General features: G+C 35.3%; 2 protein-coding genes across 9 annotated transcripts in view; one reads left to right on the plus strand and one right to left on the minus strand.

Annotated features, from left to right (window-relative positions):
* The window catches only part of LRRD1 (leucine rich repeats and death domain containing 1), a 30077-nt gene extending 25137 nt beyond the window's left edge, over positions 1-4940 (plus strand). For all 7 annotated transcript variants that reach the window (XM_072965010.1, XM_006207648.3, XM_072965016.1 and 4 more), the window contains 3 exons: positions 1572-1733; positions 3833-3950; positions 4596-4940. In XM_072965010.1, the coding sequence (XP_072821111.1) occupies positions 1572-1733; positions 3833-3950; positions 4596-4776 (461 nt within the window). In that variant the 3' untranslated portion in view covers positions 4777-4940. The remainder of the gene's footprint in view (positions 1-1571; positions 1734-3832; positions 3951-4595) is intronic.
* Positions 1-14982, minus strand: part of ANKIB1 (ankyrin repeat and IBR domain containing 1) — a 203964-nt gene that overhangs the window by 188639 nt on the left and 343 nt on the right. For both annotated transcript variants that reach the window (XM_031679668.2, XM_072965006.1), the window contains exon 2: positions 14799-14934. The gene's annotated coding sequence lies outside the window, so the exon portion shown is untranslated. The remainder of the gene's footprint in view (positions 1-14798; positions 14935-14982) is intronic.

A 14982-nucleotide genomic window follows, 5' to 3' on the forward strand; every position in this document is an offset into this window, starting at 1 on the left:
AAAGCTTATATATATGTCTGTTGACAGACAGCAGGCTTTACTTCCTTGCCATATGAGCCTCTCTGACATGGCAACTGGTTTTGCCAAGGGCTAGTGATACCAGGGAGTCAGAATATACATAAATCAGAAGCAGTGCACACTCTAAGAAGCAATGAGCAATGCTAGTACTCAGATCCTGGTTTGTAAATACCTTTCTCCACTAAAAGGAACCAAGTTTCCTTCCCTTATGGCTAAAATAATACAATATAAATATATAAATTACATAAAGGGAAACTTAAGGCCATTTCCTGTTGGAATGACTACAAATTCTTTTGTCAGTTATCACAGTTTTACTTTTTATGTCAAGTTTATATTAGATTAAGATCGTTTTGAAAAAATTACGTTTAGGGAAGTGGAGCTCCTTTAGGGTGGACCAGACTTAGCAACTCACTTCCAAACGATGGAGTATGGAAAGGAAAAAAATCAAAACGTATTGGAGAAATCTGGCAGACACTATTTTAATAGCCAAAGGAGCAAGTTTAATGTGCTAGTGATATCTTGTGGATGTCAGGCATCCCTGGTGTGATGAGAGCACTTCACCACTCTGGTATTCTTTTCAAAAACCCATAGCCCCAGCCTATTCAGTAGAAAATGTATCAGATAAACTCATATTAAGGAATATTCCACAAAATATCTAACCAGTACTACTCAAAACCATCAAGATTATGAAAAACAAAGAAAGACTGAGAAATTGTCACAGACCAGAAGACATAAGTATATGCAGTATGTTATACTGGAAGGGATACTAGAACAGAAAAGGACACTGATGAAAAATCTAAAGAAATCCATTGAATATATGTATGTTCATGTATAACTGAAAAATTGTGCTCTACACTGGAATTTGACACAACACTGTAAAATGACTATAACTCAATAAAAAATGTTAAATAAAAAAAATCTAATGAAATCCAAAAATGTCCAAAGTTTATTTAATAGTAATGTGTCAATGTTACTTTCTTGGATTTGACAAATGTAATACAATAATGCAAGATGATAACACTAGGGGAAAGTAAAACCAGATGAAGAGTATATAGGAACTCTACAATTTCTGCAGCTTTTCTGTAAATCTGAAATTATTCAAATAAAAAGTTCATTTAAAAATTATCACACCTACTCTATAAAGTCCTTTCCTGTATTAAAAGAGGAAGGCCTCCTATCTCATTTTGTCATCCTCTGTGAGAGAAAGGAACCATTGCTCTGTTTCTATATTTCCTCCTTTTCACTCCTAGCAAGTGGACAACAGTAAGAACTTACGATTTGCCAGCATTGTGAGGCTCCTCTGGTACTTTGTGTTTTCTTTTTAAACTTTTTTTTATTGAGTTATAGTCAGTTTACAATGTTGTGCCAAATTCCAGTGTAGAGTGCAATTTTCAGTTATGCATGAACATATATATATTCATTGTCACATTTTTTTTCGCTGTGGCTTCTCTGGTACTTTGCCAGTGAGACGTGGTAGATATCCTCTTATATAGTTGTTGTCTCCATAGCTTTCTTTTACAGAAGGGTATAATTTATAATTTTTTTTCTACTAGGAAATAAACTGACAGCTCTGCCTAGTGGTATCTACAACCTTTTTTCACTGAAGGAGATAAATTTTGATGATAACCCTTTGTTGAGACCTCCAGTGGAAATCTGTAAAGAAAAACAATTGTATACTATTGCACGCTATCTACAGAGGGCTGATGAAAGAGATGGTAGGTGATGAGCAAGTGATTGGTTAGTTTACAAGTCATTTTCTAGTATCATCTGTAAGCAAAAAATAGTTTGCTTTAATTTAAGGCTTTCAACCTGGCAGAGACATTAAAATATGTATCATCTTCCCTTTCCTGAAGATTAATTTATATTGGTAACTGAGATTAAATCTGGGTCCAAACAATTTGAACCACTGGAAACAGGTAAATCCAAGCGGAGAGGGTGAGCTGCTTTCCACCTATTGGTCTCAGTGCCCTTTAGTACGTTTTTCATCATGACTGTGGCCAGACTCAGAGAATCCACATACAGATTTCTTCATCAGTTCTGATATATATCACCATATACAGCTGTTATAAAAGTCATATTTGGCCTTGAAGGAAGTTCACAGATCCTTTCATTGATGCCACACAGTTTTTGGCCCGTTATGATAACCTGTCTGCAGTCTTTGCAATCTTCATTCCATCTGCTTTTAAGTGCTCCTTTGGTTGTTCCTGATTATTTCAGAAAGAGAGTTCATTTTCTTTAAATGCCCTTCCATGGGACCAGATGGAGACTGGTTTCTCCAAGACTCTGGGATGGAAGTCTCACTGTCCAATTCTTTCCCTGAATCTGAGTTCCCAACAACTAAGCTTCTTCCTGTGACTCTGACTTTGCTGCTCATTGTCCATCCTTAGAATAGATCCAGATTTTGGTCTTCCAATTTAACATGTATTTAAGAAGTATTAGATAAATTTAATGCTCCAGATTTGGGAAAGGAGAATACAAAATGGTCCCCTCACATTTTTCTATCACGCACCCCGTCTTATGTAATCAGCAGGCTTGTATCAGCATAATCTCACAATCTAGTGAGATGGTCACTAAAAATGTACAGTCATCTGTAAGCCACAATATGCATGGCTACCGCTCAGAAGCTTTTGCAAGACATGAGCCTCACTGATGGAGGGAAATACACAGTAGTTGTTTTCTCCAACTTTCTATGCAAGTAGGTTCTGCTTATTATTATCATAAAAAAAAGGGGTATTTCCTGGTAACTTTATTTCTATAAAACAAAGCTCTTAGGGGCTTCCAAGGATTTATAAAGTATTCCTGTTAGGTAACAGTACTTTAGAGAAGGGCTGTAAAGTTACATGATTGAACCTCCTTGTTAAAATTCTGTTACTCAAGTTTCTGAGGAAGGGAGATTCATATGGTTCTAGCCTCTATGAGGAAAGTTCAATAGGCAACAGCAACAATCAAAGTCAGCAAAAACAAGAGAATCCAAGCCATTTATCTCCTTTCTTTACTCCAAAGGGGCCTTCATACTGTAGTCTTGGCACCCAGAGAGTGTGGAGAGAAACCATCATGGGAGATGTTTTTATTCTGCAACTAACAAAGAACATGGGGTCCCCTCCTTAAAATTTTACTTAGGAGATTGGATTTTCATTTATATCATTAACATACAATCTAGCCTAAAGGGATTAATAGTATGAATAAAATTTAAAAGACAGAAAGCATAGAACATATTTGAGATGATTACAGAGGGGTGGCAGATCGCTAGTTCTTGAAAATTCCCAAATTATCTTGGTTAACAAAAAAAAAAATGGATCTAGTTCAAATTAGCCAGAAGCTTTAAAAAAAAAACAAACTAAAGACACTCTACTTATATCTAAGGCACCATTCATTAAATAAGTGATTTGAATATAAAATAAGCATATATACACCATATTTATGGTAGATGTGAACTTGGTTTCTCAGGATGGTTACCTAAAGAAGCATATTAAAAAGCTAGAACTGAATGATGGAGTTAAATCTATTTCAAATCCTGAATAAATTAAAGGATTTGATGATCACTCTGAAATTGCTCTTAATATCCTTTTAAATAGCCATTTTGTATTATTTATGTTTAGGGTTATTCAGATTTTAGAAGAAATGGAGCAAATCATTCAAATTCCAGTCTGTATATTAGATTTGATTTTACTTTTCAATTCTACTTGACATATACATCTTATAGGAGCACAGAAGTAAGAAACCAATTTATAATATTAACTCAAAATAGATATTGACTCAAAATAGATGTTTTTCAAAAGAGAAGGCCTAAATTTTCTTTTATGTTCTAATGTAGAGAAAATCTTAGAGAAGATCTTCAAGATAGTTGCCAACAATATTACTAAAGCAAATTTTGAATTTTTGTGTCAAAAATTAAACCTGGCAATCTCAGAAACTGATAAGTCTACAATGAGGTATGTATGAATGACAACATATAGTATAAGCTTATTCTCATGTTCTAATTTAAATCATATTGATATTACATGGTTTTGAAACATTCATGGAACATGAACTTTGATTTGCTGTAAAAGACTGATTTTAGTTTATTATATATTTGAGATCCATGTGGGTATAGTAGTTTTAATTTTAAAGCAAATACCCTGAGGATAGACTACTTTGCTCTAAATCCCAACTAGTTTTGTAACCCTGGATAAGTCCCTTAACTTCTCTATGCTTCAGTTTCTTCACTGGTAAAATGGATAGACTAACCAAAGAGAGCTGTCATGAGGTAAAATTATAAAGCATGGAGTACTGTAGCAGTAACGTACCAGTTTATAGTAAATAATCAACAATTACTTTGAGATCTTGAGTAAATCTCTCTTAGAATCAAATGTTAATTGTTGATTTTCTACAAGGAAACAAAGGATGGTATGGGATTAACAGTCACTTACTATGTATGTGCCATATTCTGCTAAAATTTTATATAGATCATCTTCATCAGTTCATTTAATCCTCACTTCAATTTGGTAAATTGGTTTGAAAACCTACATATACAATACTGATGTAGTTTAAAACAAAGTTCTTGATTGATAATTAATTTTTATTTAAAAAATTTTCAGCACTGTTTCATTAAGTGAGACAGTCCATCAAGTACTTGATAGATGGAAAACGGAAAACTTGTCAGTAACCACTGCTGCTCTAAGAGACCAGCTAACTCGGGCACTAACTATGATAGGAGCATATGAAATTATGGACAAAATAACAGCTTTAAAACTTTTTACATGTGCAATTAAATTCTGAACAGTTTATTCATAACAAGAACTGAGAACTTATGATGCACTTATATAACTGAAACTGGATACAAGAGAACTGCATGCCATGTCTTTTTTCACGCATTCCTAAGAAATGATGACAATTTATGGCTACCACTCTAGAATCATCATAATAAAATATTTCAGGCACCATCTTGTGTATTTGTTCTGTTTCCTTGGAATTGTAATAATGAGTTTTTAAAAGAAATAATTCCATTTAAAAATTCTTCGTTATACATGGTTCTATACGACCCAAGATTTATAGGTAATAAGGTTATTAGTAACTTTCATTGGAGTTAGAAATCAGTGGAGTTAAGAGTTTCATTTTAGATGCTGGCTTAAAAACGGAAATGAATGTACTAACCCTACTGTTTCTCTGTTAGAAATAGGATAGCTCTGTTAAAAATACACCAAGGACAGTCAGTAATCCTCTAGCCGAGTGTCCAGACAGGGCTGATAAAGTGGCCATCTGTTGTCTTGCCTGTCATGCATGTCTGTCTCCTTCTGATGTCAGAAACCTTCTTTCATATGGGGAACCCATTTCATGTATTTTAGGTGGAGGTGACTTTGCAATTTGGAACCCCCCTCCCCTTCCCCTGTAGCCAGTGACACCAAGGTATTCTACCCATCTAACTACAGTGATTGATTCAGGGAAAATCATTTGACTCAAGCCAGGCCATTAAGAATTTCCCTTGTACCTTTCTGCACAGCTATTAGGCAAGATGCACTCCTTATGCTGGTAGGTTATGAGTCTTGGAGTCTTGGTCTATCATACACAGATTATGGCAGTCTGTCTGAGAGCTGGATGGAGAGAGACACAAATCTAGCTGTATCAGTCAAGGTTCTCCCGAAAACCAACAGGGTACATATATATATATGTATATGTATGTGTGTGTGTGTATATATACATATATATAAAAGGAGAGTTATTATAGGAATTGGCTCACATGGTTACGGAGGCTGAGAAGTCCCACAGTTTGCCGTCTGCAAGCCAGAGACCCAGGAAAGATGGTTACACAATTCAGTGCAAGGCCAAAGGCCTGAAAACCAGGACCTCGAATGTCCAAGGGCAGCAAAGACGGATATCTCAGACTCAAGAAGAATCTGCTTTGCCTTTTTGAATCATTTGACCCCAATAGACTGGATGATGTCTGCTAGATTGGTGAGGGTAAATTTTTTACTCACACTAATGAATCAAATGTTAATCGCTTCCAGAAATACCCCTCAAAGATACCACACCTAGAAAGTGGTTCATCAGCTCTCTGGGGCTTCCCTCAGTCCAGTCAAGTTGACATATAAAATTAAGCATCACACCAGCCACACGTGAAACTAACAATACTACTGGACTCTGTTCACTTGCTTAAGTTAGTATGACCTCGATTTCCCTAACTTTGAATGGAATAAGACCTAATACAAATGGTTAAGAAGATTCTAGACATAGTATAGTTTTTGTTAACTTTATAATCTTCTACCTGAAAGATACAATACAGTTTGTGATGTGAAATCAAATTAATCAAAGGACTTAATTTTGCAGGTTGGATTTAAACACTGTATTTTGTCTTTGTTGTTGTTTTGAAAGTACAACATGAAATATTGGTTCACAACTATAATGCCTATGTCTCCAGCCCTTCTCTATTTTTAAACCTTTTCCAGTAGGGATAAGATTGCCTAAGGATTTATGTTAGCTTAAGAATAGCTGCTGTTAATGTTCTCAACTGACAGCAAGGTACTTTCATAGAACATTAAAATGGGAGGAATCTTGGAAACTGTCTATCATTTTATAAATAAGAAAATTAAAACCTATAATAATTAAATGATATAAGCCAGTGTCTCTACCCTTCCTTCAGAGATAAAGATATAAAGACCAAAAAATTTTCTAGGTGAAACTGGTCTGAAGTTAGAGAGAGGAGGAAAAAAAAAAGAAAGAAATCTGGATAACATCACAACAATGAAAGCACTTTCATAGTTCCCAGTTCTTTTCATCTCTTGACAAACTGCTACTATAGCCTTTTAAACAAATGACCTGTCCTACAGATTCACCCAAACCACACTGTACATTGCTGCCAGATTTTATCTTTTAAAAACACAGATCTAACTATATCAAATTTCTGATCAAATTTTTAAATTATTTCTTGTATAGCCTAGATCACTCCTTTCTTTCCCTTTCCATTCTCCAGTCAAGCTAAACTACTGAAAACTTCTCCAATATGCTACGAACTCTCTCTTTTGCATTTACTTTTCTTTCTGCATGGAATGTGTTTTCCTTTTCTCTGAGTACCTACCTCTCCTAGCTAATTTCCATGTCTCCTCCCTAAGACTTAGCCCAAATCTTATCCACTTCCCTCTCCCTAAGAATCAAATTTGGAACAAAGATAAAGTTTGCAATGTAAATACAAAAATATCTAGACAATAATGGTTATGAGAACTTATTTCTTTAATTATCATGCTCTGCATATATTATACAATAATATTTATAAAATTAGTAATGAAAGATTAAAAGCAATTGGAAATAATTAAGCATATGCTACAGCAAACCATGACTCAAAGACCAAGAATATAAAAGCTATGACAGGTGAAAATTTAAATCTCTAATATAGCAGTAAAAACTGTAATTAACTATGTGTTTATGTTGGTACATGACAGAATCTGCGTGGTTTGCAACTGAACTTCCTCCTCTCCTACTTTTGATGGGCTTTATATCGTATCAATATCTTAGAAATTGATGTCCAGATCCTGAAAAATTCCCATCAAAAATTTCTTGTATAGTTATATTTTGTTTTTTAATCAGTCTGACAACTTCAGCTTTTTGATTTGAGGATTTAATCTATTTATTTTTATTTATTTATATTTTATTTAACTACTGATATTTTGGATTTTTTAGATATATTCACATGCCATAAAATTCATCCTTTTAAAGTGTATAATTAGGTGAGTTGTGCAACCTTCACCACTATCTAATTCCAGAATATTTTCATCACTCCAAAAAAGAAACCCCAGACCCACTAGCAATCACTCTCCATTTTTCCTTCCATCCAGCCCCTGGCAACTAATAATCTGCTTTTCTCTATGGATCTGCCTACTATAGATGTTTCATATTAATGGAATCATATATTATGTGGCCTCTTTTTGGAGCATGCATCAGTATTTCATTCCATTTCATGCCATAAAATGGAATGAAACGTATAATGTATGTATAATGTATAGATATATCCATTCTGTTTATACATCAGTTGATAGAAATTTGCGGTGTTTCTACCTTTCATTTGCTATGAACATTTGTGTACAAGTTTTGTTAAAACATCTTAAGAAAATTATTTTGGGTCTATAACTAGAAGTGGAATTCCTGGGTCATAGGATACCTCTTTTTAACTTTTTGAGGAGCCATCAAACAGTTTTCATAGTGGCTAAACCAATTTCTATTCCCATTAGCAATATATGAGGGTTTCAGTGTCTTCACATCCTCTTCAATGCTTGTTATTTTCATTAAAAAACTGTTTTTTATTATACACATCTTAGTGTGACATTACATTGTGGTTTTGATTTGCAGTTGTCTCATGTCTAATAATGTTGAGCATCCTTTTATGTACTTACTGGCCATTTTTATATCTTTCTGGAGAATTATCTATTCAGATTCTTTGCCTATTTTTCAACTGGGTCATATATGTCTTTCTGAATTGAGTTGTAATAGCTATTTTTACAGTCTAGATACAAGTCCCTTATCAGATGAATGATTTACAAAAATTTTTTTCCCATTCTTTTTATTTTCTTAGTGTCTCTTGAGGTATAAAAGTTTTAAATTTTGATTAAGTCCAATTTGTCTAGCTCTTTGTTGCTTACGCTTTAGGTGTTACATACAAAAACCCATCATATTCTAATCCAAGATCACGAAGATGTATACCTATGTAAGCCTATATTAATAGGATTTATACCAATGTAAATCCTATTGCTCCCCCCAGTGACTGTAAGTAGCTGGTTTTCACCATGAATGCAGAAGGTTAGTTCTCAAAGCTACTGCTGAGGATGGGAGTAGAGTAAGCTAAAACACCACTAAGCTTGCTGTTCTTATCAAGATACAGCTGATTTTCTTTAATAAATGTTCCATAGATTACTGACAGACTTTGGTTAATTTTCAGAATTCTGAAAGAAAATGATTCTGACATTTTTGAGGTCTGTTTGCTTGTTATTTTGGAGGGGAGAATTTTAGGGACTTTTGACTGCCAATTTTACTGACATCGCTCAATATATTCAGTTTTATATCTACTGTCTTGTTACATATTTTCTATTTGTCTCACCTGTTTTGTGTTTATTCTCTTCACCTGCCTTAATTTGATCAATAATTTTTAGAGCTTACATTATATATCTCAATACACATATAGCAAAAATGTTAACATTGTTACTTTTACCAATTTCATTGTAGTCCAAAGATCTAAAACTCCTAATACATGTTCTCCCCTTCACTTGTCATTGTTATTATACATTTAGCTCAATGTTTAAAATTGTCAAAATTTATGATTGTTTTTAAAGTTAATATATATGTATATATACACACAAATTATTTCTCCCAGTGTTCTTCACTCCTTCCTGCACTTCTGTCCTTCTATCTAGAATCATTTTCTTTCTGCCTAAAGAATTTCTTTTAATATTTATTTTAATCCAAATTTTCTCACAGTGACTTTTCTGTTATATTTGACAAAAAATAGCTTGGCCTTCAGGACTTCATTTCAATCATGTTAGCATATTACTTCTTACATGCTTCTATAGTGACCACCGAATTTTTCTTGGCTCTCCCAAAACTGAAATAGTTCGAGAGTCCCATCTCTCCTTAGAGGAGCTCACCAATACTTACAATTCAGTCATTCGGTTATCTTGCAACCACAGTTCTCTAATGGGTTCAAAAGAAAGCTATGATTTTAGAAAACAAATTTTCCCTTGAAGTGTGGATTTAATATGGGAGCAATGTTCTCGTGCCCCTAATTTCTACAATTAAAAATCCATTTCTAATGAATAATATTTTATTGTATATTTACATACTATACTTTTACCAATGAGAACATATTTCTAATATTTACTATGCAAATTAGCAAAGCCTCTGGTAATCTAGGTTTTAGTAGCTGCCTACAGAGTATGACCTTCCTGATTAAAATTCTAGCTGACCATCCTGAAAATTAAATCCCATATTATAGCAATTGTTCACATACATACTAACACATAGTATCACACTGCTATTTTGAAATATTTCAAATTTAAATTAAATCACACACACCAAAGCAAAAAGCTCTATATCTGGTTCTGTGGCTATGTTGCTGATTTTTCTTTCCTACACCAACCATACTCAATCACATTTTCCATCTATTCTGTTTCTTGAACTAGCTAATTTGTCCATTCCCAACCCAGAGTCTTTGTTCTTGCTGTTCCTTCTACCTAGAACACCTCTTCCTTTTACCTCCCAGACTTTTCCTTCTCAATATCCAGGTCTCAGCTCAAATGTTACCTCCTTAACGAAGACTTTCCTGACCCCCAAATTTAAAGTAGCTCATTTCACCCAAGACTTTCTCCATCAAACTGCCCTGCTCATCTTACACTTAAGTTTATGTGTTTATTAGCTCCATGAGGAGAGAGACTATCTTTTTATCCACAACTTTGTACCCACTACCTAGATGAATGCTTTGGCATATGGTAAGAGCTCAGTATTTTTTTGATATTCAAGTGAATGAATTAGTGTGTGACATGTGTTAGGACAGAGATAAAAAGAAAGCACCATGAGAACACAGAGCAGGAATATTTAAAACCATAATGCCAGTACAGGCTGCCTGGAGCAGGTGTGAACTGTCCTGAACAATTTTCCTGATAAGAAGTATATGAGTCAGCATGGGCTGCCATAACAAAATGCCACAGATTGGGTGTAACAATAGAAATTTCTCACAGTTCTGGAGGCTGGGAAGCCCAAGATTAAGATGCTGGCTAATCTGGGTCCTGGTAAGAGCTCTCTTTCTGGTTTGCAGCTAGCTGCCTTCCAGTGTGTCCTCACATGATGGAAAGTGCAAACTCTGACATCTCTTCATCTTCTGATGAGGACAACAGCCTTATGAGAGTCGGGTCCCACCCTTATGATCTTATTTAACCATTATCACCTCCTCACAGGCCCTGTCTCCAAATATAGTCACATTGGGGATTAGGGCTTCAACATACAAATTTTGGAGGGACATAAACATTCAGTCCATAACAAGAAGCTATATAAAGAAGGGCAGGCATTGTTGGGAGACGTTCCTCCATGGGTCTCATGCTTCTGTGTATTTTACTGGGCAAGCCAAAAATGAGAGCACTACAGGGCATGGCACTAGACCAGTGAAGTGAGGGCCTCACCCCAGCATGGCCTTAGCTTCCTCAGAGGGACCAAGCACCTTAGTGGCAGATGAGGAAAGGGCAGAATTTCCTTCTTTTTAAGACTGAAAAATATTACATTGTATGTATATATCACGTTTTGCTTATCCATTGATCCACTGATGGACATTTGAGATGCTTCCATGTTTTAACTGTTGTGATAATGTATAGTGGCCATCTCTGTTAAGAGCAGGGAAATCTGTGTAAATTTAGTTGGAAATGTTTAGGAACCATCATTTAGGAAAATGTTTAAGAAAATGTTTCTCTTCCATTGTCCCAGAGAAATATTTGTCCTTGGAGTGTGTGTGTGTCTGTCTTTGGTTCAGTAAGTTTCCAGAAAACTACAGGAGAAATGAAGATATACATTGTGTTTCATACTGGTGTAGGGACTTTAGGAGTCTAAGACCTGAGGTGCCAAATGGGGCAGTTTTGCTTAACTGCCTATTATTGAAAAACTCAGACTTAGGGAAATGTTTTGCAGAATTGTGTCCCGTGAATTGCCCTGCTGTGGTGGGGCTGGAGTTTGGGCATGAGTTTGGGCATGAGTTGGGTAAAACTGATTGCTGTTAGTAGGTGTTAGAGTTATCCTAAATGGAGTTTTTTTTAAGGAAAACTCATTCACATAAGAATAACAGGGAAGTAAATTTTATACAGGACAACCAGGTACTGTTCTGTGTGCATGAAGGGAACTCCCAGTCCCCATGGAATGTTTGATTTTTTTTTTCTTTTCCTTTGACTTCAGAAATAGTCATATTTAGCATCTGGTTTTAGTTTTTCTCTTGGGTTCTAAGATTCATTTTGTTATCTATAATCCTTCAGTAAAGTTGTAAAGGTAAGGTCATATGTTGAAGTGTGGTTTTGGGGATTTTAAGGGACTCACCCCTTCTGTCAGAGAACAGTATCTTACTAAGGAATTATGGAAAAGTGAGCAGAGGCTCAAGGCCAAGAAAACTGAGAGGGGATGAGCTCTTTGGAAGAATGGCTGTAATCTATACCGATTCAGAAGTCAACTTAATATAATCCTCCTCCCTCTCCCAAATATAGAAGAGAAAGATTACAAAAAGGGAAAAAAATTTAAAGAGATAATCACAAGTTTATTGTCAGTCAAGTATCTTATTATTTACATAAACATTAAAAAAATATTTAAAAAAGGAAACTTTGATCATAGATGCTTTATCAATCACCCAGCATTTCAGTGCATTCTTAGATCACAATATGGAATCAAGATTAATTCAATAATATTAAAAGAGTGGTCAGATGAGAAGTATGGGCAGGATAGGAAAAAGCTGAACTACCACACTCAACTAATAATAATAGGCTTGAATCCACAGTGAATCAACAATCTCCCTTTCATTTTATGATGTGCTTCTGAAACATTACCTTGGAAAATTCGCATTAATATCTAAAAAGCTATGGTTATATAATGGAACTACCTTGAAGTTTCAATGAATAAAAAAGGTTTTGCTTAAAAATGATTTCACAGAAAGGTAGTACTGGTGGTATGGGACATGGTTCCACAGAGAAAAAAAATTGAAAATACCATATATACTCTAGGTTAGCAGTTTTTAAACTTTTGATCTCAGGACTTTCACAATCTTAAAAATTATTAAGAACTCTTTAAAAAGTGGGTTATATCTGTAAGTATTTATAGTATTACAACTTAAAGTGGAGAAATGAAAATGTTTATTAATTTATTAAAAATAACCCATGTTAACACAAATAATGTATCCTTATGAACACAGATTTTCAAAAACAAAAATTAGTGAGAAAGGTGGCTTTGTTTTAGATTTTTGCAAATCTCTTTTACACCTGGCTTAATGGAAGACAGCTGAATTCTCACAGGGGCTTCTGTATTCAATCTATTGTGCTAACTACATTGTTTTGATTGAAGTACGTTAAGATAACCTGGCTTCCTGGATGTATAGTTGGAGAAAGGAATATTTTAATAACTTTTTCAGATAATTAGATATTCTTCACAATTGGTAGTATCTTAAAAGTTAGTTGCAGTGTAGAATCTGAAACTATCAATGAGCTTTTTGTATTTTGTTATATGGAAATCTATTGGTCTAAGATGTACTTTGAATAGATTTTACTCACATGATTTTGTAACATCATGCACTGGTCATTTGAAAACACTGGCTCTGTGAATTTTGCAAGGATTCAGAACGTTGACACATTTTATTATACAAACTCCACTTGATAATACATTTTCTTCTGTAGAAAGGCCTTAAGAATTAGTAAGTTGTCAAGTTCATAGTGGTAGATAATTTTTTAAAAATTAATTTCTATTTGAAAACTTTAGTTTTATTATTGACAACAAATACTGCTAGTGATTTTCCTTGAAAGGAGAGACTGATTTCATTTTCAAGAAAATATTTGTCAAATACTCAAATCTGAATGACCATTAATTTGTCACTTGTTTTTTCAAGAAAAAAATGCTATTCCGTGAAAAAAAGTAGCTAGTTAAAAAAACATGTATTAAGTGATTGAACTTAAGTAAAATTAATGCTCACAGTTTCATCACGGACATTCTTAAGTGAAACAGGCAATTTTTTTCCCTACTGCAAGTGCATGGCAGTGAAGAACAATGACTACTAGAGTTTGGTGCCACTTGATCTGTGCTAAGGCCTGTTTTATTTACTATCGATTTGACACCACCACTGCAAATTCCAGCAGTAAAAAGAGTAATTAACACTATTATTACAAAGAGCTTTGACTTTGCAGATGCCCTGAAAGGGTCCTGGGGATCCCCCAGAAGGACATGAATCACACTTTTGGGAACTGCTATGGAAGGTATTAGAATAAATACAGATTAGAAAAACAACTAAGACTCAATCCCTATCTTCAAGTTCATCTTGTCGCAGAGGAAACCTATTGAGACGATTACAATATAGCTTTAGTGATTTAAGAAACGGCAGCAGTGTAGAGGATAGATTAAAGGCAAGCCTGGAAATACAACGTAGGATACTATTGCAGTAATACAGACAAGCAGTAGGAGGGCCTGACCTAAGGTAGTGGCATTAAGAATGGAGAAACTTTTAAGATGGTGGAATTATAGGACTTGTTGACTGGTTAGATGTGACGTAGGTGGTCAGTTTGGTGGATAGTGATGCCCTTCCTATAGAGGCGTTACAGGGCAGGTTGGCAGGGAGGTGGGAGGACATGAGTTTCGTCTTCGATTTACTGTGAGATGGATGTTAGATTTCTAGGTAGGGGAGTCAGCACAGGCAACCGGCTATATTACTGCTCCTTCCTCGAGGGCCTTTCAGTTCTCTCGTTCACTCGCACAGTACTCCGCTCCTAACGTTGATTGAACAATGCAATGAATCTGGTCAGGAGCTCGTGACAGTAAGCTAAAAGGAGGATTAACTTTGGTAGTCATTTTATATACGTGCTTTTTTGAAATCACAGGAGTAGAAGAGATCAGGTTGACTGACTGTAACTACAAAATTGAACTCCCGCTTCCAAATCTTTCTGGTCCTAAACGGCCAGAATAAGCGGCGCTCTTGGGAAATGTCTCAAAAAGGTTACGACAGCCTATAACCTACAGGTTTTGTTTGGAAAACCTGATCCGTACAATGCAGAATACCCAACACCAAGATTTATTACCATTTTCCCGCATATGAATACCTGTTAGACTGGTTTTACTCGGGGTGGGATGGGACTGGCCTCACGGTCCCAACCGTCAGTGTGCAGGCGGCATCTTTCACAAGCTCCCATTTCGCGAATATTTGGGAGTGTCTCTCAGAGTCCCCCGCTCGCGGCCCTGGACCAGGATCAGGTGCAGAGGGTTAGCGCGCCCTAGCAGGGGGCG

Source organism: Vicugna pacos, chromosome 7 (assembly GCF_048564905.1).
Source record: "Vicugna pacos chromosome 7, VicPac4, whole genome shotgun sequence".
NCBI classification, from domain to species: Eukaryota; Metazoa; Chordata; class Mammalia; order Artiodactyla; family Camelidae; genus Vicugna; species Vicugna pacos.